We start from the raw sequence: 27,677 nt of genomic DNA, 5'->3' as shown, positions 1-27,677 counted from the left end.
AGACCCCCCAAAATCATGGCGGTTTCGAGACCCCCCCAAAATCGCGGCAGTTTTGAGACCCCCCAAATCGCGGTGGTTTCGAGACCCCCCAAAATCACGGCGGTTTCGGGACCCCCCAAAAATCCTGGTGGTTTCGAGACCCCCCCCAAAAATCGTGGCGGTTTCGAGACCCCCCCAAATCACGACGGTTTCGAGACCCCCCCCCCCAAAAATCACGGCGGTTTCGAGACCCCCCCAAAAATCAAGGCGGTTTTGAGACCCCCCCAAAATCACGGCGGTTTCGAGACCCCCCCAAAAATCAGGGCGGTTTCGGGACCCCCCCAAATCTTGGCGGTTTCGGGACCCCCCCAAAATCAAGGCGGTTTTGAGACCCCCCAAAAATCACAGCGGTTTCGAGACCCCCCTAAAAAATCACAGCGGTTTCGAGACCCCCCCAAAAATCAAGGCGGTTTTGAGACCCCCCCAAAATCACGGCGGTTTCGAGACCCCCCCAAAAATCAGGGCGGTTTCGGGACCCCCCCAAATCTTGGCGGTTTCGGGACCCCCCCAAAATCAAGGCGGTTTTGAGACCCCCCCCAAATCATGGCAGTTTCGAGACCCCCCCAAATCACAGTGTTTTCGAGACCCCCCCCCCAAAAATCGCGGCGGTTTCGAGACCCCCCCAAATCGCGGCGGTTTCGACACCCCCCCCCAAATCGCGGCGGTCTCAAGCCCCCCCCCCCCGTGTCCCCCCCCCCCCCCCCCCCAGGCACCCGGTGACGGTGGCCCTGGCCCAACTGGCCGCCCTGGTGCTGCGCCGGGGGGGTCTCGGCGCCTGGGGGCCCCTGGGCACCTGGCTCCAAGCGGGGGCCCGGGACCCCCGGCCCCCCCGGCAAGAGGTAGGGACCCGACATGGCGGCTTCGAGGCCCCCCCATCCCATTCCCCCCCCCCATTTGCCCCTGGGGGGCGGTTTCGGGGCCCCCCCAGTCCCATTTGCCCCCCCGGTAGCTCCTATGGGTCCCGGGGGGGCGGTTTCGAGGCCCCCCCACATCCCATTTGCCCCCCCAGTAGCTCCTATGGGTCCCGGGGGGGTGGTTTCGAGGCCCCCCCAGTCCCATTTGCCCCCCCAGTAGCTCCTATGGGTCCCGGGGGGGCGGTTTCGAGGCCCCCCCAGTCCCATTTCCCCCCCAGTAGCTCCTATGGGTCCCGGGGGGGCGGTTTCGGGCCCCCCCCAGTCCCATTTGCCCCCCAGTAGCTCCTATGGGTCCCGGGGGGGCGGTTTCGAGGCCCCCCCAGTCCCATTTCCCCCCCCATTTGCCCCGGGGGTGTGGTTTCGGGGCCCCCCCATGTCCCATTTGCCCCCCCAGTAGCTCCTATGGGTCCCGGGGGGGCGGTTTCGAGGCCCCCCCAGTCCCATTTCCCCCCCATGGGTCCCGGGGGGGCGGTTTCGGGGCCCCCCCCAGTCCCATTAGCCCCCCCAGTAGCTCCTATGTGTCCCGGGGGGGCGGTTTCGAGGCCCCCCCCAGTCCCATTAGCCCCCCCAGTAGCTCCTATGGGTCCCGGGGGGCGGTTTCGGGCCCCCCCCACTCCCATTTGCCCCCCCAGTAGCTCCTATGGGTCCCGGGGGGGCGGTTTCGAGGCCCCCCCACTCCCATTTGCCCCCCCAGTAGCTCCTATGGGTCCCGGGGGGGCGGTTTTGGGGCCCCCCCAGTCCCATTTGCCCCCCCAGTAGCTCCTATGGGTCCCGGGGGGGCGGTTTCGGGGCCCCCCCAGTCCCATTCCCCCCCATGGGTCCCGGGGGGGCGGTTTCGGGGCCCCCCCAGTCCCATTTGCCCCCCCAGTAGCTCCTATGGGTCCCGGGGGGGCGGTTTCGAGGCCCCCCCAGTCCCATTTGCCCCCCCAGTAGCTCCCATGGGTCCCGGGGGGGCGGTTTCGGGGCCCCCCCACGTCCCATTTCCCCCCCAGTAGCTCCTATGGGTCCCGGGGGGGCGGTTTCGAGGCCCCCCCAGTCCCATTTGCCCCCCCAGTAGCTCCTATGGGTCCCGGGGGGGGCGGTTTCGGGGCCCCCCCAGTCCCATTCCCCCCCCAGTAGCTCCTGTGGGTCCCGGGGGGGTGGTTTCCAGGCCCCCCCAGTCCCATTCCCCCCCCCGTGTGTCCCAGGGGGGCGGTTTCGAGGCCCCCCCAGTCCCAGTTGCCCCCCCAGTAGCTCCTGTGGGTCCCGGGGGGGCGGTTTCGGGCCCCCCCCAGTCCCATTTGCCCCCCCAGTAGCTCCTATGGGTCCCGGGGGGGGCGGTTTCGGGACCCCCCCAGTCCCATTCCCCCCCCAGTAGCTCCTATGGGTCCCGGGGGGGCGGTTTCGAGGCCCCCCCCAGTCCCATTTACCCCCCCAGTAGCTCCTATGGGTCCCGGGGGGGGCGGTTTCGGGGCCCCCCAGTCCCATTTGCCCCCCCAGTAGCTCCTATGGGTCCCGGGGGGGCGGTTTCGAGGCCCCCCCAGTCCCATTTGCCCCCCCAGTAGCTCCTATGGGTCCCGGGGGGGCGGTTTCGGGGCCCCCCCCAGTCCCATTTGCCCCCCCAGTAGCTCCTATGGGTCCCGGGGGGGCGGTTTCGGGACCCCCCCAGTCCCATTTGCCCCCCATGGGTCCCTGGGGGGCGGTTTCGGGGCCCCCCCAGTCCCATTTGCCCCCCCAGTAGCTCCTATGTGTCCCGGGGGGGCGGTTTCGAGGCCCCCCCACGTCCCATTTGCCCCCCCAGTAGCTCCTATGGGTCCCGGGGGGGCGGTTTCGGGGCCCCCCCAGTCCCATTCCCCCCCCATTTGCCCCTGGGGGGTGGTTTTGGGGCCCCCCCAGTCCCATTTGCCCCCCAGTAGCTCCTATGGGTCCCGGGGGGGCGGTTTCGGGGCCCCCCCAGTCCCATTTCCCCCCCATGGGTCCCGGGGGGGCGGTTTCGGGGCCCCCCCAGTCCCATTTCCCCCCCCGTGGGTCCCAGTGGGGCGGTTTCGGGGCCCCCCCCCCACGCCTGGTTATGGGGCGGGGCGGGGGGGGGCCCCAAAACCGCCGTTTTTCGCCCCGTTTCCCCCCCCCCCCCCCGCAGGCAGCGCTGCTGGTGCTGAGCGCGGCGGTGGAAGCGGCCCCCGAGGCCCTGGCGCCCCACGGCCCCCCCCTCGCCGCCCTCTGCCGGGGCCTCCTGGGCCCCACGGCGGCCCCCGGCCCCACGGCCTACAGCCTGCGGGCCCTGGGGGGGCTGGCGGCCATGTTGGGCGACGGCCACACGGTGAGCGGCTTCGGGGGGGGGGGGTGCCCCGAAAGGGCGGTTTCTGGGTGCCCCCAAAATGGCGGTTTCTGGGTGCTCCCAAAATGGCGGTTTCGAGGTGCCCCCAAAATGGCGGTTTCGAGGTGTCCCAAAATGGCGGTTTCTGGGTGTCCCAAAATGGCGGTTTCGAGGTGCCCCAAAATGGCGGTTTCGGGGCTCCCCCACACCCCAAATTGGCGGTTTCAAGGTCCCTCCTTTCCCAAAATGGCGGTTTTGAGGTGCCCCCAAAATGGCAGTTTCGAGGTGCCCTAAAATGGCGGTTTCTGGGTGCCCCAAAATGGCGGTTTTGAGGTGTCCCAAAATGGCGGTTTCGGGGCTCTCCCACACCCCAAAATGGCGGTTTCGGGGCTCCCCCACCCCCCCAAAATGGTGGTTTCGGGGCTCCCCACACCCCAAAATGGCGGTTTTGGGGCCCCTCGTGTCCCAAAATGGCGGTTTCTGGGTGTCCCAAAATGGCGGTTTCGAGGTGTCCCAAAATGGCGGTTTCTGGGTGTCCCAAAATGGCGGTTTCGAGGTGTCCCAAAATGGCGGTTTTGGGGCTCCCCCACACCCCAAAATGGCGGTTTTGGGGCCCCTCGTGTCCCAAAATGGCGGTTTCGAGGTGTCCCAAAATGACAGTTTCGAGGTGCCCCAAAATGGCAGTTTCGAGGTGCCCCCAAAATGGCGGTTTTGAGGAGCCCCAAAATGGCGGTTTCGGGGCTCCCCCATGCTCCAAAATGGCGGATTTGGGGCTCCCCCACACCCCAAAATGGCGGTTTCTGGGTGCCCCAAAATGGCGGTTTCGAGGTGTCCCAAAATGGCGGTTTCGAGGTGCCCCCAAAATGGCGGTTTCGAGGTGCCCCAAAATGGCGGTTTCGAGGTGTCCCAAAATCGCGGTTTCGGGGCTCCCCCATGCCCCAAAATGGCGGTTTCGGGGCCCCTCGTGTCCCAAAATGGCGGTTTCGAGGTGTCCCAAAAGGGCGGTTTCGGGGCTCCCCCACACCCCAAAATGGCTGTTTCTGGGTGCCCCGAAAGGGCGGTTTCTGGGTGCCCCCAAAATGGCGGTTTTGAGGTGCCCCAAAATGGCGGTTTCGGGGTTCCCCCATGCTCCAAAATGGCAGTTTCGGGGCCCCTCGTGTCCCAAAATGGCGGTTTTGAGGTGCCCCAAAATGGCGGTTTCTGGGTGTCCCAAAATGGCGGTTTCGAGGTGCCCCAAAATGGCGGTTTCGGGGCCCGTGGTGTCCCAAAATGGCGGTTTTGAGGAGCCCCAAAATGGCGGTTTCGAGGTGCCCCAAAATGGCGGTTTCGAGGTGTCCCAAAGTGGCGGTTTCGAGGTGCCCCAAAATGGCGGTTTCTGGGTGCCCCAAAATGGCGGTTTCGGGGCTCCCCCATGCTCCAAAATGGCGGTTTCGAGGTGTCCCAAAATGGCGGTTTCGAGTTACCCCAAAACGGCCGTTTCTACGCCCAAAACGGGGCTTCCGGCCCTCCAAAAACAGCGGTTTCAGGCTCCCCCGAAACAGCGCTTCCAGCTTGCCCCAAAATAGCGGGTTTTGTCCTCAAAACGGGGGTTTTTGGGCCCGTCGAAAGTAGCAATTTTGAAGTTCGCCAAAAATAGCGGTTTTTGTCCTCAAAACGGTCTTTTTTGGGCCGTGGAAAGTAGCGATTTTGAGGTTTGCCAAAAATAGCGGGTTTTGCCCTCAAAACGGTCTTTTTTGGGCCCGTCGAAAGTAGCGATTTTGAAGTTCGCCAAAAATAGCGGTTTTTGTCCTCAAAACGGTCTTTTTTGGGCCGTGGAAAGTAGTGATTTTGAGGTTTGCCAAAAATAGTGGTTTTTGTCCTCAAAATGGTCTTTTTGGGGCCCGTCGAAAGTAGCAATTTTGAAGTTCGCCAAAAATAGCGGTTTTTGTTCTCAAAAGCAGGGTTTTTGGGCCCGTCAAAAATAGCGATTTTGAGGTTCGCCGAAAACAGCAGTTTTGTCCTCAAAACCGTCTTCTTTGGGCCGTGGAAAGTAGCAATTTCCAAAATCACCGTTTCTATTCCCAAAACGGTTGACTTTTTCCGCGCCGGAACCGCCGTTTTGGCGACTTTCCGTAGAAAGCACTTTCCGCGGTGGCTTTTTTTCCCAAAACAGCCGTTTTTAGCCTTAAATCCGTGTCGAGGGGGGGGGGGGGCGAAACAGCGGTTTTTAGCCTCCCGCAAAACCCAGCGGTTTCGGGGCCCCCCCACCCCCAAAAATAGCGTTTTTTGGCGCTTTGCCCCAAATCGCCCTTCCGCAGCCCGAAACGGGGGGGCGGGGCTTGGGGGGGGCCCCCCCCGGCCCCCCCCGACCCCCCCCCGTGCCCCCCCCCCCCCCCCAGGAGCTGCTCCGCTCGCTGCTGCCCGACGTCCTGGGGGGGGTCGAGAAGCTCCTCGACGCCGACGAGGTGGGTCCGGGCGGGGGGGGGGGGCGCGATTTTGGGGCCTTTCCGGCCGTTTCGGCGACTCCCGGCCGTTTCGGGGCCGTTTCGGGGCGTTTCGGGCTCTTTGGAGCGATTTCGGTCGTTTCCGAGCCGCCCCAAAAATTTGGGCCTTTCTCAGCAATTTTCGGGGTCCCCCGGTGGCTTTTTTGGGGCGTTTTGCCCGTATTGAGCGATTCCCGGCCGTTTCGGGGCCGTTTCGGGGCGTTTCGGGCTCTTTGGAGCGATTTCGGTCGTTTCCGAGCTGCCCCAAAAATTTGGGCCTTTCTCAGCAATTTTCGGGGTCCCCCGGTGGCTTTTTTGGGGCGTTTTGCCCGTATTGGGCGATTCCCGGCCGTTTCGGGGCCGTTTCGGGGCGTTTCGGGCTCTTTGGAGCGATTTCGGTCGTTTCCGAGCTTCCCCAAAAATTTGGGCCTTTCTCAGCAATTTTTGGGGTCCCCCGGTGGGTTTTTTGGGGCGTTTTGCCCGTATCGGGCGATTCCCGGCCGTTTCGGGGCCGTTTTGGGTCGTTTCGGGCTCTTTGGAGCGATTTCGGTCGTTTCCGAGCTGCCCCAAAAATTTGGGCCTTTCTCAGCAATTTTCAGGGTCCCCCGGTGGCTTTTTGGGGGCGTTTTCCCCGTATTGAGCGATTCCCGGCCGTTTCGGGGCCGTTTCGGGGCGTTTTGGGCTCTTTGGAGCGATTTCGGTCGTTTCCGAGCCGCCCAAAAATTTGGGCCTTTCTCAGCAATTTTCGGGGTCCCCCGGTGGCTTTTTTGGGGCGTTTTGCCCGTATCGAGCGATTCCCGGCCGTTTCGGGGCCGTTTCGGGGCGTTTCAAGCTCTTTGGAGCGATTTCGGTCGTTTCTGAGCTGCCCCCAAAATTTGGGCCTTTCTCAGCAATTTTCGGGGTCCCCCGGTGGGTTTTTTGGGGCGTTTTGCCCGTATTGGGCGATTCCCGGCCGTTTCGGGGCCGTTTCGGGGCCGTTTCGGGCTTTTTGGAGCGATTTCGGTCATTTCCGAGCTGCCCCCAAAATTTGGGCCTTTCTCAGCAATTTTCGGGGTCCCCCGGTGGGTTTTTTGGGGCGTTTTGCCCGTATTGAGCGATTCCCGGCCGTTTCGGGGCCGTTTTGGGTCGTTTCGGGCTCTTTGGAGCGATTTCGGTCGTTTCCGAGCTGCCCCAAAAATTTGGGCCTTTCTCAGCAATTTTCGGGGTCCCCCGGTGGCTTTTTTGGGGCGTTTTGCCCGTATCGAGCGATTCCCGGCCGTTTCGGGGCCGTTTTGGGTCGTTTCGGGCTCTTTGGAGCGATTTCGGTCGTTTCCGAGCTGCCCCCAAAATTTGGGCCTCTCTCAGCAATTTTCGGGGTCCCCCGGTGGCTTTTTTGGGGCGTTTTGCCCGTATTGGGCGATTTCTGGGGGTTTTGGGCCCCCCCCCACCTGGCTTCGTCGCGCGGGATTTTGGGGCGTCCCGAGGCGTTTTGGCGACTTTGGGGCCGTTAAGCGACGGTTTTGGGCCGTTTCTGGGCGTTTTTGGTGCTTTTGGGGGTTTTGGGGGGTTTTGGGGGTTTTCTGGGGGGTTTTGGGCCCCCCCCCACCTGGCTTCGTGGCGTGGGATTTTGGGGCGTCCCGAGGCGTTTTGGCGACTTTGGGGCCGTTTAGCGACGTTTTTGGGCCGTTTCTGAGCGTTTTTGGGGCTTTTGGGTGTTTTCTGGGGGGGTTTGGGGGGGTTTTGGGGGGTTTCGGGGGTTTCGGGGCCCCCCCGGCAGTTTGGGGCCCCCCCAGGCGCTGGCGACCGAAGCCCTGGAGGTGCTGGACGAGTTCCTGGAGGCCGATCCGGCCGCCGTCACCCCCCACCTGCGGCCCCTGCTCGACCTCTGCCTCCAGGTGACCCCCCCCGCGAGGGGCCCAGGCGTCCGGGAGGGGCCCAGGCGTCCGGGAAGGGGCCCAGGCGTCCGGGGAGGGGCCCAGGCGTCCGGGAAAGGGGCCCAGGCGTCCGGGAAGGGGCCCAGGCGTCCGGGAAAAGGGCCCAGGCGTCCGGGAAAGGGGCCCAGGCATCCGGGAAAGGGGCCCAGGCATCCGGGAAAGGGCCCAGGCATCCGGGGAGGGGGCCCAGGCGTGCGGGGAAAGGGCCCAGGCGTCCGGGAAAAGGGGCCCAGGCGTCCGGGGAGGGGCCCAGGTGTCCGGGAAAGGGGCCCAGGCGTCCGGGAAAGGGGCCCAGGTGTCCGGGAAAGGGGCCCAGGTGTCCGGGGAAGGGCCCAGGTGTCCAGGGAGGGGCCCAGGCGTCCGGGAGGGGGCCCAGGCGTCCGGGGAAGGGGCCCAGGCGTCCGGGGAAGGGGCCTAGGCGTGCGGGGAGGGGCCCAGGCGTCCGGGAAAAGGGCCCAGGCGTCCGGGAAAGGGGCCCAGGCGTCCGGGAGAGGGGCCCAGGAGTCCGGGAGGGACCCAGGCATCCGGGGAGGGGGCCCAGGCGTCCGGGGAAAGGGCCCAGGCATCCTGGAAAGGGGCCCAGGCGTCCTGGAAAGGGGCCCAGGCGTCCGGGAGAGGGGCCCAGGCGTCCGGGAAAAGGGCCCAGGCGTCCGGGGAGGGGCCCAGGTGTCTGGGATGAGGGACCCAGGCGTCCGGGAGAGGGGCCCAGGTGTCCGGGAAAAGGGCCCAGGCATCCGGGATGAGGGACCCAGGCGTCCGGGAGAGGGGCCCAGGTGTCCGGGATGAGGGGCCCAGGCGTCCGGGAGGGGCCCAGGCATCCGGCGTCCGGGGAGGGGGCCCAGGCATCCGGGAAAGGGGCCCAGGCGTCCGGGAAAAGGGCCCAGGCGTCCGGGGAAGGGGCCCAGGCGTCCGGGGAGGGGCCCAGGCATCCAGGATGAGGGGCCCAGGCATCCGGGGAAGGGGCCCAGGCGTCCGGGAAGGGGCCCAGGCGTCCGGGGAAGGGGCCCAGGCGTCCGGGAAGGGGGCCCAGGTGTCCGGGATGAGGGACCCAGGCGTCCGGGGAGGGGCCCAGGCGTCCGGGAGGGGCCCAGGTGTCCGGGAAAGGGGCCCAGGCGTCCGGGAGGGGCCCAGGTGTCCGGGATGAGGGACCCAGGCGTCCGGGCCGCAGGTGGGGGGGGCGGCGACGCGGGGTGACGCCGTTCGCGCCCGGGCTTTGGCCACCATCGCTTTCGTGGCCCAGCGGTGCCCCAAGGTGAGCGGGGGAGGGGGAACTGGGAGGCACTGGGGGATACTGGGAGGCAGTGGGGGGCACTGGGCGGCACTGGGGGGGCTATGAGGAGGGACTGGGGGGCACTGGGGGATGCTGGGAGGCATTGGGGGATGCTGGGAGGCATTGGGGGGGCTACGAGGGGGGACTGGGGGATACTGGGAGGCACTGGGGGGGCTACGAGGGGGCACTGGGGGATACTGGGAGGCACTGGGGGGTTATGGGGGGGAACTGGGAGGCACTGGGGGATACTGGGAGGCACTGGGGGGCTACAAGGAGGGACTGGGGGGCACTGGGGGATAGCATGGGGTACTGGGAGGGACTGGGGCATACTGGGAAAGCACTGGGCTATACTGGGGAGGTACTGGGCTGCATTAAGGGGGCACTGGACCATACTGGGAGGAGCACTGGGGCATCCTGGGCTATATTGGGGGGCACTGGGGCATACTGGGGGGCACTGGGATACACTGGGGTGGCATGGAGGGGGCACTGGGCTATACTGGGGGGCACTGGGGTATACTGGAGTGGTACTGGGGGGCACTGGGGCATATTAGGGTGGTACTGGGGGGATACTGGGCTATACTGGGGGGCACTGGGGTATACTGGAGTGGCACTGGGGACACACTGGGCTATACTGGGGGGCACTGGGGCAAACTGGTGGTCTGCTGGGGAGATACTGGGCTATACTGGGTGGTCCTGGGGCATGGGGGGGGCTCTAGGGGGGCACTGGGCTATACTGGGGGGCACTGGTCTATACTGGGGGGCACTGGGATATACTGGGAGGGGGGCGGGGCAGCCCAGCTGAGCCCATACAGGTGCGTAGTGGTGCGTACTGGTGCGTACTGGTGCATACTGGTGCGCGGCGGGGCGGCAGGCGCTGCTGCGGGGGGGGCTGCTGCCCCCGCTGCTGCGGGGACTCCTGGGCCCCCTGTGCGCCGCCCCCCCCCCCGGGCGCCCCGACCCCGAGGACGAGGAGGACGAGGACGAGGAGGAGGAGGAAGGCGGCGAGGCCGAAGGCTCCGGCGGCCCCAGCCCCCGGCACGCCGCCGCCCAGGTGAGCCCCGGAAACGGGCCGGAACGCCCCAAAAACGGGGCCGGAACGGGCCGGAACGGGCCGAAACGCCCCAAAATGGGCCAAAACGCTCCGAAATGGGCCGGAATGCCCCAAAACGGGCCAAAATGGGCCAAAATGCCCCAAACTGGGCCGGAACGCCCCGAAATGGGCCAGAATGCCCCAAAAAGGGGCCGAAACGCCCCCAAACTGGGCCGGAATGCCCCAAATGGGCCAGAACGTCCCAAATCGGGTCAAAAATGCCCCCAAAATGGGGCCAGAACGGGACAAAACGAGCCGAAACGCCCCCAAAATGGGCCAAAATGCCCCAAACTGGGCTGGAACGCCCTGAAATGGGCCGGAATGCCCCCAAAACGGGGCCGGAACGGGCCGAAACGGGCCGAAACACCCCAAAAATGGGCCAAAACGCTCCAAACTGGGCCGGAACACCCTGAAATGGGCCGAAATGCCCCAAAACGGGGCCGAAACACCCCAAAATGGGCCAAAATGCCCCAAACTGGGCTGGAACACCCCGAATCGGGTCAAAAATGCCCCCAGAATGGGGCCAGAACGGGACAAAACGGGCCGAAACGCCCCAAAAATGGGCCAAAATGCCCCAAACTGGGCCGGAACGCCCTGAAATGGGCCGGAATGCCCCAAAAACGGGGCTGGAATGGGCCGAAACACCCCAAAATGGGCCAAAATGCCCCAAACTGGGCTGGAACACCCCGAAATGGGCCGGAATGCCCCAAAATGGTCCAAAACGGGGCCAAAACGCCCCAAAATGGGCCAAAATGCCCCAAACTGGGCTGGAACACCCCGAAATGGGCCAAAATGCCCCAAACTGGGCCGGAACACCCCGAATCGGGTCAAAAATGCCCCCAAAATGGGGCCAGAACGGGACAAAACGAGCCGAAACGCCCCCAAAATGGGCCAAAATGCCCCAAACTGGGCTGGAACGCCCTGAAATGGGCCGGAATGCCCCAAAAACGGGGCCGGAACGGGCCGAAACGCCCCAAAATGGGCTAAAATGCCCCAAACTGGGCTGAAACACCCCGAAATGGGCCGGAATGCCCCAAAACGGGCCGAAACGCCCCAAAATGGGCCAAAATGCCCCAAATGGGCCAGAACACCCCAAATCGGGTCAAAAATGCCCCCAAAATGGGGCCAGAATGGGACAAAACGGGCCGAAACGCCCCCAAAATGGGCCAAAATGCCCCAAACTGGGCTGGAACGCCCTGAAATGGGCCGGAATGCCCCAAAAACGGGGCCGGAACGGGCCGAAACGCCCCAAAATGGGCTAAAATGCCCCAAACTGGGCTGGAACGCCCCGAAAATGGGGCTGGAACAGGCCAAAATGGGCCAAAGCAGGCCAAAATGCCCCAAACTGGGCTGAAACGCCCCAAAAACGGGGCCGGAACAGGCCGAAACGGGCCAAAACGCCCCAAAATGGGCCAAAATGCCCCCAAAATGGAGCCAGAACGGGCGGAAACGCCCTGAAATGGGCCGAAATGCCCCAAAAACAGGGCTAGAAGGCTCCGAAATGCCCCAAAACGGGCCAAAATGCCTCCAAAATGGGGCCAGATGCCCTGAAACGGGCCAAAATGCCCCGAAATGGGGCTGAAGTGCCCCAAAATGGGTGAAAACACCCTGAAATGCCCCGAAATAGGGCCAAAACACCTCAAAATGCCCCAAAATGCCTCAAAACGGGAACAAAACACCCCAAAACGGGAACAAAACACCCCAAAACGGGGTCAGAATGCCTAAATGCCCCAAATGCCCTAATTTTGGCAGCTTTTCCCCCAATTTTGCTCTGTTCTGCCTGATCTGGTGATTTTTTTTTGCCCCATTCGGGTTTTTTCCACCTTTTGAGATTTTATTTTCCCTCCATTTGGGGTGAGTTTTCCCCATTTTGGTTCCCTCTAAATTTTAGGGATTTTGGTTCATTTTGGGCTGCTTTCAGCACTTCTTGGCAATTTCCTCCCCATTTTGGAAGCGATTTTTCTCCTGTTTTGGGGCCGTTTCCCCCCCCATTTTCGGGCCGTTTCCTCCCCGTTTTGGGGCCGTTTCCCCCCGTTTTGGGGCCGCCGCGTTTTTGGGGCGAAATCCGGGCGTTTTGGGTCCGCCCTGACCCCCCCCCCCGCTTCCCGCAGGCCCTCGACGCCCTGGCCCAGGCGCTGCCCCCCGAGAAGCTGCTGCGGCCCCTGGTGCGTTTGGGGCAAATCGGGGCGATTTTGGGCAAATTGGGGCGATTTGGGGCAAGTTGGGGGGATTTAGGGCAAATTGGGGCAATTTGGGGCAATTTGGGCGGATTTGGGGGTGTTTTGGGTGGTTATTTGGGGTTTTTGGGGGGCGTTGGGTGTCCTGGGGGGGGTATTTGGGGTTTTTTGGGGTATATTTGGGGTCCCTGGCGGATTTTTGGGGCGAATTTGCAAGATTTTGGGGTCCGGGGGGGGGGATTTGGGGCTAATTTGCAGGATTTTGGGGCTGCTGGGGGGGGGATTTGTTTTTGGGGGGGGGTTTGGGGGGTCTCGGGGCGTTTGGGGGGGTCTCTGGGGGTGTTTTTGGTGGGGTGTTGTCGGGGGACGGTGGTTTCGGGGTGTTTCCGGGTGTTTCCGGGTGTTGTTTTTTTTGGGGGGGGGGGGTTTCGGGGTGTCCCTGACCCCCCCCCCCCCCGCAGCTGCCGCTGTTGGAGCCGCTTTTGGGGAGCCCCCGGCCCCCCGCCCGCAAGGGGGGTCTCCTGGCCCTGGGGGCCCTGGCCGAGGGTTGCGGCGAACACCTGCGCCGGCGGTGAGTCCTCCGGAGGCCCCGCAACACCCGCGCGCACACCCGGCGCCCCCAAAATCCCCCCCCGGCGCCCCAAAATACCCCCCGGCACCCCAAAATACCCCCCTCTCACCCCAAAATACCCCCCAAAGCGCCCCGGCGTCACCCCGGTGTCAACCGGAGGTGTCACCCGGTGTCACCCGCAAAGACCCCGGCACACCGCGGTGTTGCCCTCGCCCCGAAATACCTGCGGGTCGCCCCCAGAATGCCCTTATTTTGCCCCAAAATCGCTCCCAACGGCCTCGCTTCACCCCGAAATACCCCGCGACACCCCCAAGTACCCCCTGCTGCCCCCAAACACCCCAATTTCACCCGTCAGTACCCCCACGTCACCCCCAAGTGCCTTAATTTCACCCCAAAATCCCATGTTGTCACCCGGAAATACCCCGCCTTGCCCCAAAATACACCTCTGCTGCCCCCAAACACCCCAGTTTCACCCCAAAATGTGTCACCCTCGAATGTCACCCCAACACCCTCTCCTGGTACCCTGAAACAAGGGTGTTGGGGGTGTTTGGGGGGTATTTCTGGGTATTTTCATGGTTTCACAGTTGTATGGGGGTATTTCGGGTGTATTTAAGGCTATTTGGGGGTGTTTCTGGGGTATTCTGGGGTATTTTGGGGTAGTTTGGGGGTGTCTGGGAGTGTTTGGGGGGTACTTTGGGGCATCGGGGTATTTTGGGGATATTGGGGGTACTTTGGAGGCATCTGGGGGTACTTTGGAAGTGTTTGGGGGTACTTTGGGTGTATTTTGGGGCTATTTCTGGGGTATTTTGGGGGTGTTGGGGGTACTTTGGGTGTATCTGGTTTTTTTCTCTGGGGTATTTGGGTGCATCTGAGGGTTTTTCTGGGCTGTTAGGGTGTATTTTGGGGTGTTTGGGGGTACTGTGGGTGCATCTAGGGGTGTTTCTGGGGTCTTTGGGGGTACTTTGGGGGTGTTGGGTATTTTGGGGGTGTTGGGGGTACTCTGGGTCTATCTGGGGGCGTTTGGGTGTACTTTGGGTGTATCGGGGTGTTTCTGGGGTATTTGGGGCTACTTCGGGGTGTTTGGGTGTATTTGGGGGTGTTTGGGGGTACTTCGGGGGTGTTGGGGTACTTTGGGGGTGTTTGGGTGTACTTTGGGTGTATCTGGGGGTGTTTCTGGGGTATTCGGGGGTACTTTGGGGGTCTTTGAGGGTACTTCAGGGGTGTTTGGGGGTACTTTGGGGGTGTTTGGGTGTATTTTGGGTGTATCTGGGGGTGCTTCTGGGGTCTTTGGGGGTACTTTGGGGGTGTTTGGGGGTACTTCGGGGGTGTTTGGGGGTATTTTGGGGGTGTTTGGGTGTACTTTGGGTGTATCTGGGGGTGTTTCGGGGGTATTTGGGTGTATCTGGGGGTGTTTCCGTGGTCTTTGGGGGAACTTTGGGGGTATTTTGGGGGTGTTTGGCTGTATTTTGGGTGTATCTGGGGGTGTTTCTGGGGTATCCGGGGGTACATTGGGGGTGTTGGGGGGTATCTGGGGGGCGTCGGGGGTACTCCGGCTGTCTGTGGGGGTGTTCGGGTGTATCGGGGGGTCCCGGCGGTGCCGTCCACGGCCCCACGGGTGTGTCCCCCCCCCCCCCGCCCCCGCAGGTACCTGGGACCGGCGCTGCGGGTGTTGCGGGGGGGCCTGGGCGACCCCGAGGCCTCGGTGCGGGGGGCGGCCGCCTGTGCCCTGCGCCGCCTCGCCGACTGTCTCCAGGTACCGCCGCCACTGGGGGGCACTGGGAGGCACTGGGAGGCACTGGGAGTGCCCTGGGGGCTCCTGGGAGGCACTGGGAGGGCTCCTGGGAGGCACTGGGCTGTGCTGGGAGGCACTGGGAGTGCCCTGGGGGCTACTGGGATGCACTGGGGGCTACTGGGATGCACTGGGAGGGCTCCTGGGAGGCACTGGGCTGTGCTGGGAGGCACTGGGAGTGCCCTGGGGGCTCCTGGGAGGCACTGGGAGGGCTCCTGGGAGGCACTGGGAGGCATTGGGGGCTCCTGGGAGGCACTGGGAGGGCTCCTGGGAGGCACTGGGATGTACTGGGATGCCCTGGGGGTTACTGGGATGCTTTGGGGACTACTGGGAGGGCTCCTGGGAACCACTGGGAGGCACTGGGAATGCCCTGGGGGCTACTGGGAGGCACTGGGAGGCACTGGGAATGCCCTGGGAGCTACTGGGAAGCACTGGGATGCATTGGGAATGCCCTGGGGGCTACTGGGAGGCATTGGGGGCTACTGGGAGCCACTGGGAGAGCTCCTGGGAGGCACTGGGAGCTATTGGGATGCACTGGGAATGCCTTGGGGGCTATTGGGATGTACTGGGAATGCTACTAGGCGGCACTGGGAGAGCCCTGGCCCATACTGGGAGGCACTGGGTTATACTGGGAGGGGTCTGAGTGCTTCCTGGGAGGCCCTGGGCTATACTGGGGGCACTGGGAGGGCTCCGAGCCCTACTGGGCCACACTGGGAGGCCCTGCACGGGCACCCCTTGGCCTGCGTAGAGCTATACTGGTCCATACTGGTCTGTACTGGTGCGCAGCCCGAGGTGGCGACGCTGGCGGGGGAGATGCTGCCGACGGCGCTGGCGGCCCTGGAGGGCCCAGGCGTCCGGGAGGCCCCGGCCAAGGCGTGGTACATCCTGGAGAGCCTCCTCGAGTGCCTCGGTAGGGGCCCAGGCGTCCGGGACGAGGGGCCCAGGCGTCCGGGAAAGGGCCCAGGCGTCCGGGAAAAGGGGCCCAGGCGTCCGGGAGAGGGGCCCAGGCATCCGGGAAAGGGGCCCAGGCATCCGGGAAAGGGGCCCAGGTGTCCGGGGAGGGGCCCAGGTGTCCGGGAAAGGGGCCCAGGTGTCCGGGGAGGGGCCCAGGGGTCCGGGAAAGGGGCCCAGGTGTCCGGGGAGGGGCCCAGGCGTCCGGGAAAAGGGGCCCAGGCGTCCGGGGAAGGGCCCAGGCGTCCGGGACGAGGGGCCCAGGCGTCCGGGAAAGGGCCCAGGCATCCGGGGAAGGGGCCCAGGCGTCCGGGAAAGGGCCCAGGCGTCCGGGAAAAGGGCCCAGGTGTCCGGGGAGGGGCCCAGGGGTCCGGGAAAGGGGCCCAGGCATCCGGAAAAGGGGCCCAGGCGTCCGGGGAAGGGGCCCAGGCGTCCGGGAAAGGGCCCAGGCATCCAGGGAAGGGGCCCAGGCGTCCGGGAAAGGGCCCAGGCGTCCGGGGAGGGGCCCAGGCGTCCGGGAAAGGGGCCCAGGCATCCGGAAAAGGGGCCCAGGCGTCCGGGACAGGGGCCCAGGCGTCCGGGACGAGGGGCCCAGGCGTCCGGGAGAGGGGCCCAGGCGTCCGGGACGAGGGGCCCAGGCGTCCGGGAAAGGGCCCAGGCGTCCGGGAAAAGGGGCCCAGGCGTCCGGGAGAGGGGCCCAGGCATCCGGGAAAGGGGCCCAGGCATCCGGGAAAGGGGCCCAGGTGTCCGGGGAGGGGCCCAGGTGTCCGGGAAAGGGGCCCAGGTGTCCGGGGAGGGGCCCAGGGGTCCGGGGAAGGGGCCCAGGTGTCCGGGGAGGGGCCCAGGCGTCCGGGAAAAGGGGCCCAGGCGTCCGGGGAAGGGCCCAGGCGTCCGGGACGAGGGGCCCAGGCGTCCGGGAAAGGGCCCAGGCATCCGGGGAAGGGGCCCAGGCGTCCGGGAAAGGGCCCAGGCGTCCGGGAAAAGGGCCCAGGTGTCCGGGGAGGGGCCCAGGGGTCCGGGAAAGGGGCCCAGGCATCCGGAAAAGGGGCCCAGGCGTCCGGGGAAGGGGCCCAGGCGTCCGGGAAAGGGCCCAGGCATCCGGGGAAGGGGCCCAGGCGTCCGGGAAAGGGCCCAGGCGTCCGGGGAGGGGCCCAGGCGTCCGGGAAAGGGGCCCAGGCATCCGGAAAAGGGGCCCAGGCGTCCGGGACAGGGGCCCAGGCGTCCGGGACGAGGGGCCCAGGCGTCCGGGCGCTGCCCCCAGGCGAGGACGTCGCCCCTTTCCTGCCCGCGGTGCTGAGGGTCCTTCTGGGGGTCCTGGACCCCCCCGGCCCCCCCCGGAGCCTGGAGCTGGCGCTCAGCAGCCTCTGCACCCTCGGTGAGCCCCCCCCGCCCCCCCGGGACCCCCTAAAACCCCCCCCGGGACCCCCAAAACCCCCCCGGGACCCCCCACATCCCCCTGGGACCCCCAACATCCCCCCCACGACCCCCAAAACCCCCCCGGGACCCCCAAATCCCCCCCGGGACCCCCAAAATCCCACCCCACGACCCCCCCAACCCCCCTGGGACCCCCGAAAACCCCCTTAGGGCCCCCCCAAATGGCCCCCGGGACCCCCAAATCCCCCCAGGACCCCCAATTCCCCCCCGGGACCCCCAAAATCCCCCCTTGGACCCCCAAAATCCCCCCCACGACCCCCCAGTCCGCCCCCGGGACCCCCCAAATCCCCCCTCAGGACCCCCAAAACCCCCCCAGGACCCCCAAAATCACCCTGGGACCCCCAAAATCCCCCCCGGGACCCCCCAACCCCCCTGGGAACCCCAAACCCCCCCCAGGACCCCCAAAATCCCCCCGGGACCCCCCCAACCCCCCCGGGACCCCCAAATCCCCCCTTGGACCCCCAAAATCCCCCCACGACCCCCAAAATCCGCCCCCGGGACCCCCCATATGCCCCCTCAGGACCCCCAAAACCCCCCCAGGACCCCCAAAATCACCCTGGGACCCCCAAAATCCCCCCCAGGACCCCCAGATCCCCCCTGGAACCCCCAAACCCCCCCAGGACCCCCAAAATCCCCCCGGGACCCCCAGATCCCCCCCGGGACCCCCCAAAATCCCCCCCAGGACCCCAAATCCCCCCCCCAGGGGGGTCTGGCCCCCCCCCCAGTTTCGGGGCGCCCCCCTGACCCCCCCTTTTTGCCCCCCCCCCCCCCAGCGTCGGGGGCCGGGGAGCAGCTGCAGCCCCACGCGGGGCCGATCCTGGCGGCGCTGAGCCCCCTCCTGCGCCCGGGGCCCCCCGAGAGCCGTCCCCGGCGCCTCCAGGCCCTCGGTGAGACGGGGGCCCAGGCGTCCGGGAGGGGCCCAGGCGTCCGGGAGGGGCCCAGGCGTCCGGGGAGGGGCCCAGGCGTCCGGGAAAGGGGCCCAGGCATCCGGGAAAGGGGCCCAGGCGTCCAGGGGAGGGGCCCAGGCGTCCGGGAGGGGCCCAGGCGTCCGGGGAAGGACCCAGGTGTCCGGGGAAAGGGCCCAGGCGTCCGGGAGAGGGGCCCAGGCGTCCGGGAAAGGGGCCCAGGCGTCCGGGAGGGGCCCAGGCATCCGGGAAAGGGCCCAGGTGTCCGGGAGGGGCCCAGGTGTCCGGGAAGGGGCCCAAGTGTCCGGGGAGGGGCCCAGGTGTCCGGGAAAAGGGGCCCAGGTGTCCTTGGAAGGGGCCCAGGCATCCACGAGGGGCCCAGGCGTCCGGGGAGGGGCCCAGGCATCCAGGGAAAGGGGCCCAGGCGTCCGGGAGAGGGGCCCAGGCGTCCGGGAGAGGGGCCCAGGCGTCCGGGGAAGGGGCCCAGGTGTCCGGGGAAGGGGCCCAGGTGTCCGGGGAGGGGGCCCAGGCGTCCGGGGACCCAGGCGTCCGGGCCGCAGAGGTGCTGGGGGCTCTGGGCCCCGGGGCCGGGCGGCAGCTGGTGCCGGCGCTGGAGCTGGGGCTGGAGCTGGCGCTGGAGGAGGACGAGCCCGAGGGCCGGCGCGTGCTGTGAGTGTCCCCAGTGCCCCCCAGTACCTCCCAGTGCCCCCCAATACCCCCCCAATACCCCCCAGGACCCCCAAATACCCCCCCAATACTCTCTAATACGCTCTAATACCCCCCTAATACTCCTTTAATACCCCCTAATACTCCTCTAATACCCCAAAATACTCCCCTAATACCCCCCCAGGACCCCCTAATACCTCCCTAATACCCTTTAATACCCCCTAATACCTCACAGGACCCCCAAATACCCCCCAAATACCCCCCAATACCCCTAGGACCCCCAAACACCCCCTAATACCCTCTAATACCCCCTAATACTCGTCTAATAACCCAAAATACTCCCCCAGTACCCTGCAGGACCCCCTAATACCTCCCTAATACCCTCTAATACTCCCTAATACCTCCCTAATACCTCCCCAGGACCCCCAAATACCCCCCTAATACTCTCTAATACCCACTGATACCTTCCTAACACCTCCCAAATACCCTCTAATGCCTCCCCAATACCTCCTAATACTCCCTTAGTACCCTCAAATAGCCTCCAGGACCCCCAAATACCCCTTAGACCCCCTAATAGCGGCCTAATACTCCCTAATACCTTCCTAATACCTTCCTAATACCTCCCTAATACTTCCCTAATACTCCTCAGAACCCCAAATAACCCCCTAATACCCCATCAGGACCCCCAAATACCCCTCTAATACCCCCTAATGCTCCTCTGATCCCCAAATACCCCTCTAATTCCCCCCAGGACCCCCAAATATCCCCTAATACCTATCAGGACCCCCTAATAGCTCCTAATACCCCCCTAATACACCCTAATACTCTCCAAATACCCCCCAGACCCTCTAATACCCATCAGGACTGCCTAATACCTCCCTAATACCCCTCAGGACCCCCCAAACACCCCCCAAATAGCCCCTAATACCCCCCAAATAGCCCCCAAACACTCCCCAGGCCCCCTAATACCCCTCTAATACCCCCCCAACAGCCCCCAGACCCCCTAATACCCTCCAGATAACCCCCTGGATCCTCTAATACCCCCCAAACACCCACCAGGAGCCCCTAATACTCATTAATAGGCTTCTAGTAGGCTTCTAATACCCCCTTGATTGCTTAATAATGCCTTAATAGACGTTAATAGCTCCTAATAGCCTTTTAATAGCTCTTAATAGTGCCATAACAGCTGTTAATATTCTTTAACGGCCTGTAACAGCTCATATTAGTACCTAATAATGTCATTATAGCCCATAATAGTCTTGTAATAGCTTTTAACGGCACCCTAAAAGCACTTAATAGGTCCTTAATAGCCTATAGTAAATTATTAGTGGTGTCTAATATCGCTAATAGCTCCTTGTATCATTTTAATGGCCCCAAATAGTCCCCCAATAGCTTCTAATTTTCTCTAATAGCTCTTAATATCTCTTTAATAGCCACTAATACCATTCTAGTGGCCCTTAATAGCCCGTAACATGCTCAGTAGCCCCTAATAGTCCCTTAATAGCTCTTAGTACCCTTTAATGTGCTCTTAACAACTACTAATGTTCTTCTAATAGTTCTTAATACTCTTCTAATAGTCCCTAATAGCCTCTAATGCTCTTAATAGACCTTAATGGCTCTCTAATAGACCTTAATAGGTCTCTAATAGCTCCTAGTTGCTTCTTAAGGCACTTAATAGCACTTAATAGCTCTGTAATAGCCCCTCATAGTTCTTAGTGGCCTATAACACCCCCAAATAACCACAAATATTCCCTTAATAGTTGTTATTAGTCCTTAATAGCTCTTTAATAGTACATAATAATTAGTGATAGGCCTTTAATAGACCCTAGGGTGCTCTAATAGATGCTAATACCCCACTAATAATTGCCTAATAGGGCACTAATAAAGGTTAATAGAGCCTAATAAGCTGCTAATAGCTGCCTGAGAGCCCCCCCCCCGGCCTTTTCAGACCCCGTGACACCCCCTGACACCCCGCGACACCCCGCGACACCCCGCCAACACCCGGCGACGCGCTGTTGCCCCCCCCCAGGTACGGGCTGGCGGCGGCGGCGGCGGCGGCGCTGGGCGACGGGCTGGGCCCCCTCCTGCCCCGCGTGGTGCCCCTGCTGCTGGGGGCCCTGCGGCGGCCCCCCGCCCCGGTGAGTGCCCGGGGGGGCCGGAGACCCCCGAAATCGGACTCGGGGGGGCGGGAAACCCCCATAATGCACCTCGGGGGGGCTGGAAACCCCCCAAATCTGCCTGGAAACCCCCATAATGCACCTCGGGGGGGCTGGAAACCCCTATAATCCTCCTTGGGGGGGCTGGAAATACCCATAATGCACCTGGAGGGGCCTGGAAACCCCCAAAATTGGCCTCGGGGGGGGCGGGAAACCCCCATAATGCACCTCGGGGGGCCTGGAAATACCCATAATGCACCTCGGGGGGCCTGGAAACCCCCATAATCCTCCTCGGGGGGGCTGGAAACCCCCATAATGCACCTCGGGGGGCCTGGAAACCCCCATAATCCTCCTTGCGGGGGCTGGAAACCCCCAAAATTGGCCTCGGGGGGGCTGGAAACCCCATAATGCACCTGGAGGGGCCTGGAAACCCCCATAATGCACCTCGGGGGGGCTGGAAACCCCCAAAATCTGCCTGGAAACCCCCATAATGCACCTCGGGGGGGCTGGAAATACCCATAATCCACCTCGGGGGGCCTTGAAACCCCCCAAATCTGCCCGGAAACCCCCATAATCCTTCTCGGGGGGCCTTGAAATACCCATAATGCACCTCGGGGGGCCTGGAAACCCCCATAATGCACCTCGGGGGGGCGGGAAACCCCCCAAATCTGCCTGGAAACCCCCATAATGCACCTCGGGGGGGGCTGGAAACCCCTATAATCCTCCTTGGGGGGGCTGGAAATACCCATAATGCACCTGGAGGGGCCTGGAAACCCCCAAAATTGGCCTCGGGGGGGCTGGAAATACCCATAATGCACCTCGGGGGGCCTGGAAACCCCCATAATGCACCTCGGGGGGGCCTGGAAATACCCATAATGCACCTGGAGGGACCTGGAAACCCCCATAATGCACCTCGGGGGGGCTGGAAACCCCCAAAATCTGCCTGGAAACCCCCATAATCCCCTTCGGGGGCCCTTGAAACCCCCCAAATCTGCCTGGAAACCCCCATAATGCACCTCAGGGGGCCTTTGAAACCCCCATAATGCACCTCGGGGGGGCCGGAAACCCCCATAATCCACCTCGGGGGCCCTTGAAACCCCCCAAATCTGCCCGGAAACCCCCAAAATGCACCTCGGGGGGCCTCAAAATACCCATAATCCACCTCGGGGGGGCTGGAAATACCCAAAATGCACCTCGGGGGCCCTTGAAACCCCCAAAATCGGCCTCGGGGGCCCTTGAAACCCCCCAGATCCGCCCGGAAACCCCCATAATGCACCTCGGGGGGGCTGGAAACCCCCATAATGCACCTCGGGGGGCCTCAAAATACCCAAAATGCACCTCGGGGGCCCTCGAAACCCCCCAAATCCGCCCGGAAACCCCCATAATGCACCTCGGTGGCGGGGGGGGGGGGAGGGGAACCCCCTGAGCTGACCCCGCCCCCTCCCTTGGCCCCGCCCAGGCGGCGCCGGCGGCGCCCGATTCGTTCCTGCTCTTCGAGGACGGCGATGATGCGGACGAGGGGGCGGAGCCTATGGAGGAGGACGGCGAGGAGGAGGAGGAGCTTCTGGAGTGAGGGGGCGGGGCCGAAGGGGGCGGGGCTAAGTGGGAGTGGGCGTGGCCCGGTGCTGACCCCGCCCCCCTCCTCTGGCCCCGCCCCCCTAGAGTGGAGGTGGGCGGAGCCTACGCCCAGGAGCTGGAGGAGGCCTGCGAGGCCCTGGGGGAGGTCGCCGAGCACTGCGGGTAACTGGGGGCACTGGGAGGGACTGGGAGGGACTGGGAGGGGTAACTGGGAGCACTGGGAGGGACTGGGAGCACTGGGAGAGGTAACTGGGGGGACTGGGAGGGGGTAAGTGGGAGCACTGTGGGTAACGGAGCACTGGGAGGGACTGGGAGGGGTAACTGGGAGCACTGGGAGGGACTGGGAGCACTGGGAGAGGTAACTGGGGGGACTGGGAGGGGGTAAGTGGGAGCACTGTGGGTAACGGAGCACTGGGAGGGACTGGGAGGGGTAACTGGGAGCACTGGGAGGGACTGGGAGCACTGGGAGAGGTAACTGGGGGGACTGGGAGGGGGTAAGTGGGAGCACTGTGGGTAACGGAGCACTGGGAGGGGCTGGGAGGGGTAACTGGGAGCACTGGGAGGAGTAACAGGAGCCTGGGAGGGACTGGGGGGACTGGGAGGGGTAACAGGGGGGACTGGGAGGGGGTAAGTGGGAGCACTGTGGGTAACTGGGAGCACTGGGAGGGCCTGGGAGCACTGGGAAGGGTAATTGGGAGCACTGGGAGGGGTAACAGGGGGGACTGGGAGAGACTGGGAGCACTGGGAGGATTAACTGGAGGGGACTGAGAGCACTAGGGGGGTAACTGGGGGGACTGGGAGGGGTAACTGGGAGCACTGGGAGGGGTAACAGGGGGGACTGGGAGGGGCTGGGAGCAGTGGGAGGCGATACTGGAAGCACTGGGAGGGACTGGGAGCACTGGGAGGATTAACTGGAGGGGACTGGGAGCACTGGGAGAGGTAACTGGGAGCGACTGAGAGCACTAGGGGGGTAACTGGGGGGACTGGGAGAGACTGGGGGGACTGGGAGGGGATAACTGGGAGCGCTGGGAGGGGGCACTGGGGGTTACTGGTGTCACTGGTGCCCCCCCAGCGCCGCCTTCCTGCCCTACGTGGAGCCCAGTCTGGAGGCCATGTTGGAGCTGCTGCAGGTGAGCCGGACGCCTGGGCCCCTTTCCCGGACGCCTGGGCCCCTCCCGGACGCCTGGGCCCCTTCCCCGGACGCCTGGGCCCCTCCCGGACGCCTGGGCCCCTTTCCCGGACGCCTGGGCCCCCTTCCCGGACGCCTGGGCCCTTTTCCCGGACGCCTGGGCCCTTTCCCGGACACCTGGGCCCCTCCCCGGACGCCTGGGCCCTTTTCCCGGACGCCTGGGCCCCTCCCGGACGCCTGGGCCCTTTTCCCGGACGCCTGGGCCCTTTTCCCGGACGCCTGGGCCCCTTCCCGGATGCCTGGGCCCCTCTCCCGGATGCCTGGGCCCCTCCCCGGACGCCTGGGCCCCTTTCCCGGACGCCTGGGCCCTCTCCCGGACGCCTGGGCCCCTCCCCGGACGCCTGGGCCCCTCCCCGGACACCTGGGCCCCTCCCCGGACACCTGGGCCCTTTTCCCGGACGCCTGGGCCCCGTTTCCCGGACGCCTGGGCCCTTTTCCCGGACGCCTGGGCCTTTCCCCGGATGCCTGGGCCCCTTTCCCGGACGCCTGGGCCCCTCCCCGGGTGACGGGCAGGACAGTTCCCGCAGGCGGGGGTGCGGGGAGCCGCCTACACCAGCCTGGGCTGCCTGTGCGTGGGGCTGTACCCGCCGGGGGACCCCGGGCCGCACCATGACCCCGGTGAGCGTTTGGGGCGAAAAACCCCGCTTTTGGGGCAAAACGGGCGCGACGGGAGGGGGGAAAACCTGTTTCGGGGGCAAAAAAACGCCGTTTTGCGGCGGTTTCGGGGCCTGTTGGCGTTTTGGGGGGAAAATGCCCCATTTTGGGGCGGTTTGAGGCTTTTTTGGGGTGTTTCGAGGGGGGTTGGGGGTTCTGGGGCTGCCTGAGCACTCTGGGGGTGATTTGGGGTGCTTCAGGGTGTTGTGGGGCTGTTGTGGGGCTGTTTCAGGGTGTTTCTGGGGCTGTTTCAGGGTGTTTCGGGGTGTTCTGGGGTTCTTTTGGGGTGCCCTGGAGCTGTTCAGGGCTGTTTGGGGGTGTTTCAGGGTGTTGTGGGGCTGTTTGGGGGTGTTCTGGGGCTGTCTCAGGGTGTTTGGGGCTGTTTTGGGGCTGTTGTGGGGCTGTTTTGGGGTGTTTTGGGCTGTTTCGGGGTGTTTCAGGGTGTTCCAGGTCTGTTTGGGGGTGTTCTGGGGCTGTTCTGGGGCTGTTCTGGGGCTGTTTGGGGGTGTTTTGGGGCTGTTTGGGGCTCTTTTGGGGTGTTTTGGGCTGTTTTGGGGTCTTTCAGGGTGTTCTGGGACTGTTCTGGGGGCATTTCATGGTGTTTTAGGCCTCTTTTGGGGTGTTTCGGGGTGTTCTGGGGCTGTTTCGGGGTGTTTCAGGGTGTTCTGGGGCTGTTTTGGTGTTGTTTAGGGGTGTTCTAGGCCTGTTTCGGGGTGTTTCATGGTGTTCTGGGGGCGTTCTGGAGTGTTTCAGGGTGTTCTGGGGCTGTTTTGGGGTGTTTCAGGGTGTTCTGGGGCTGTTTGGGGGTGTTCTGGGGCCATTTTGGGGGTGCTTCAGGGTGTTCTGGGGCTGTTGTGGGGCTCTTTTGGGGTGTTCGGGGCTCTTTTGGGGTGTTCGGGGGTGTTCTAGGTCTGTTTTGGGGTATTTCAGGGTGTTTCGGGCCTGTTAGGGGCTGTTTCAGGGTGTTGTGGGGCTGTTGTGGGGCTGTTGTGGGGCTGTTTGGGGCTGTTTGGGGCTGTTTGGGGCTCTTTTGGGGTGCTCTGGGAGTGTTTTGCGGTGTTTCAGGGTGTTTTGGGGCTGTTCCAGGGTGTTTCAGGGTGTTCAGGGTCTGTTTGGGGGTGTTCTGGGAGCATTCTGGAGTGTTTCAGGGTGTTCAGGGTCTGTTTGGGGGTGTTCTGGGGCTGTTTCAGGGTGTTTCAGGGTGTTCTGGGGCTGTTTTGGGGTGTTTTGGTGTTGTTTGGGGCTATTTGGGGCTCTTTTGAGGTGTTTTGGGGTGTTCTGGGGTCTTTCAGGGTGTTCTGGGGCTGTTTTGGGGTGTTTCAGGGTGTTCCGGGGCTGTTTGGGGGTGTTCTGGGGCTGTTTTGGGGCTCTTTTGGGGTGTTCTGGGGCTGTTTTGGGGTCTTTTGGGGTGTTTTGGTGTTGTTTGGGGGTGTTCTGGGGCTGTTTTGGGGTGTTTCAGGGTGTTCTAGGCCTGTTTTGGGGCTGTTTCGGGGGTGTTTTGGTGTTGTTTGGGGCTCTTTCGGGGTGTTTCGGGCTGTTTGGGGGTGTTTCGGGGTGTTTTGGTGTTGTTTGGGGCTGTTTCGGGGTGTTCTAGGCCTGTTTTGGGGCTGTTTGGGGGTGTTTTGGTGTTGTTTGGGGCTGTTTCGGGGTGTTTTGGGGCTGTTTGGGGGTGTTTCGGGGTGTTTTGGTGTTGTTTGGGGCTGTTTGGGGGTGTTCTGGGGCTGTTTGGGGGTGTTTCAGGCTGTTGTAGGGTTGTTCTGGGGCTGTTCTGGGGCTGTTTTGGGGCTGTTCGGGGCTGTTCGGGGGGGGGGTTCCGGGGGGTGTTGGCCGGGTGTGCGGTGGCGGTGGGGGGGGGGTTGCTGACGGCGGTTGTGTCCCCCGGTGTGCGGCAGCGCGTCAGGCGGCGGCGGGGCGGGCGGCGGGGCCCTGGCCGGGGGGCGGGGGCCGAGCAGGGGCCGGGGGCGGCGGGGGGGCCCTGGGGGCCCTGGGCCGGGTGCTGGGCCATTGCCCCCCCGCCGCCGCCGCCCCCCCGCCCGCCTGCCCCCCCTCTGCCGCCTCCTGCGCGACGTCCTCGCCGGCCAGGTACCGGGGGGGGGGGGCACGGGGGGGGGGGGGGAGTTGGGGCTGGGGGGGCTATGGGGGGCTTTGGGGGGTTGGGGGGGTTAGGGGGTCATGGGGGGGCTATGGGGGCTATTGGGGGGTTTGGGGGGCTATGGGGGGGCTATTGGGGGGTTTGGGGGGTCATGGGGGCTATTGGGGGCTATTGGGGGGTTGGGGGGGCTGGGGGGGTCATGGGGGGCTGGAGGGGCTATGGGGGCTATTGGGGGGTCATGGGGGGCTATGGGGGGCTATTGGGGGGTTTGGGGGGTCATGGGGGCTATTGGGGGGTTGGGGGGCTATGGGGGGGCTATTGGGGGGGTTGGAGGGCTATGGGGGGGCTATTGGGGGGGTTGGGGGGGCTGGGGGGGTCATGGGGGGCTATTGGGGGGTCATGGGGGGCTATGGGGGGGCATTGGGGGGGCTATTGGGGGGGTTGGGGGGGCTATTGGGAGGGTTGGGGGGGGTCATGGGGGGGCTATTGGGGGTTGGGGGGTCATGGGGGGCTATTGGGGGCTGGGGGGGTCATGGGGGGGCTATTGGGGGGGTTGGGGGGGTCATGGGGGGGTATTGGGGGCCATTGGGGGGCTATTGGGGGTGATTGGGGGTCTCGGGGGGCTATTGGGGGCAATTGGGGGGGCAATTGGGGGGCGATAAGGGCTGGGGGGGCCATTGGGGGGCTACTGGGGGTGACTGGGGGGCTATTGGGATTGGGGGGGCAATTGGGGGGCTTGGGGGGGGCTTGGGGGGGTAATTAGGGGCGGGGGGTAACCGGGAGGCCGCGGGGGTGTTGAAGGGGGGGTCGGGGGGGTCCCGGGGGGGGGGATTTGGGGGCGAACGGGGCCATTCGGGGTCCCCCCCCCCCCCCAGGTGCCCTGTCTGCAGCCCGGGGCCGGCGAGGAGGAGGAGGAGGACGAGGAGGAAGAGCAGGTCGGGGGGGGGGGGGGATCGGGGGGGTTTGGGGGGTCCCGGGGGGTTTGGGGGTCCCTGGGAGTATTGGGGGGGTCCTTGGGGGGGGGGTTGGGGTGTTGGGGGGGTTTGGGGGTGTTTTGGGTATTTTGCAGGGGTTTGGGGGTGTTTGGGGGTGTTTTGGGGGTGTTTGGGGGTATTTGGGGGTGTTGGGGGCGTTTTGAGGGTGTTTGGGGTGTTTTCGGGGTGTTTTGGGGTTATCGGGGTGTTTGAGGGTGTTTGGGGGTGTTTGGGGGCGTTTGGGGTGTTTTCGGGGTGTTTTGGGGTTATCGGGGTGTTTGGGGGTGTTTGGGGGTGTTTTAGGGGTGTTTGGGGGTGTTCAGTGGTGTTCTGGGGTTATATGGGGGTGTTTTGGGGTATTTTGGGGGGATTTGGGGGTGTTTGGGGGGTTTTGGGGGGGTTGGAGTTATTTGGGGGTCTTTCGGGGGCATTTGGGGGTGTTTGGGGTATTTGCGGGTGTTTGGGGGGCGTTTGGGGGTATTTGGGGGGTATTTGGGGGTGTTTGGAGTTATTTGGGGGTGTTTTGGGGTGTTCTGGGGTTATTTGGGGGTGTTCTG

At 64.4% G+C, this 27,677-nt stretch overlaps 1 protein-coding gene across 1 annotated transcript in view; it reads left to right on the top strand.

Moving 5' to 3' along the window:
• The window catches only part of LOC135325348 (importin-4-like), a 44,584-nt gene that overhangs the window by 7,217 nt on the left and 9,690 nt on the right, over positions 1-27,677 (top strand). Inside the window, exons 7-25 of the mRNA XM_064503316.1 lie at positions 749-878; positions 3,073-3,252; positions 5,628-5,693; positions 7,484-7,585; positions 8,793-8,876; positions 9,766-9,945; positions 12,096-12,149; positions 12,623-12,732; positions 14,377-14,485; positions 15,308-15,431; positions 16,734-16,847; positions 17,680-17,793; positions 18,372-18,480; positions 20,507-20,615; positions 22,093-22,202; positions 22,296-22,373; positions 23,284-23,341; positions 23,919-24,018; positions 25,947-26,047. Of these exons, the coding sequence (XP_064359386.1) occupies positions 749-878; positions 3,073-3,252; positions 5,628-5,693; positions 7,484-7,585; positions 8,793-8,876; positions 9,766-9,945; positions 12,096-12,149; positions 12,623-12,732; positions 14,377-14,485; positions 15,308-15,431; positions 16,734-16,847; positions 17,680-17,793; positions 18,372-18,480; positions 20,507-20,615; positions 22,093-22,202; positions 22,296-22,373; positions 23,284-23,341; positions 23,919-24,018; positions 25,947-26,047 (2,032 nt within the window). The remainder of the gene's footprint in view (positions 1-748; positions 879-3,072; positions 3,253-5,627; positions 5,694-7,483; positions 7,586-8,792; positions 8,877-9,765; positions 9,946-12,095; positions 12,150-12,622; positions 12,733-14,376; positions 14,486-15,307; positions 15,432-16,733; positions 16,848-17,679; positions 17,794-18,371; positions 18,481-20,506; positions 20,616-22,092; positions 22,203-22,295; positions 22,374-23,283; positions 23,342-23,918; positions 24,019-25,946; positions 26,048-27,677) is intronic.

The sequence above is a fragment of the Dromaius novaehollandiae genome, chromosome 36 (genome assembly GCF_036370855.1).
Source record: "Dromaius novaehollandiae isolate bDroNov1 chromosome 36, bDroNov1.hap1, whole genome shotgun sequence".
In the NCBI taxonomy this organism is placed as follows: domain Eukaryota; kingdom Metazoa; phylum Chordata; class Aves; order Casuariiformes; family Dromaiidae; genus Dromaius; species Dromaius novaehollandiae.
Note: the sequence above shows the minus strand (reverse complement) of the source record. Positions and strands in the feature narration are given on the sequence as shown.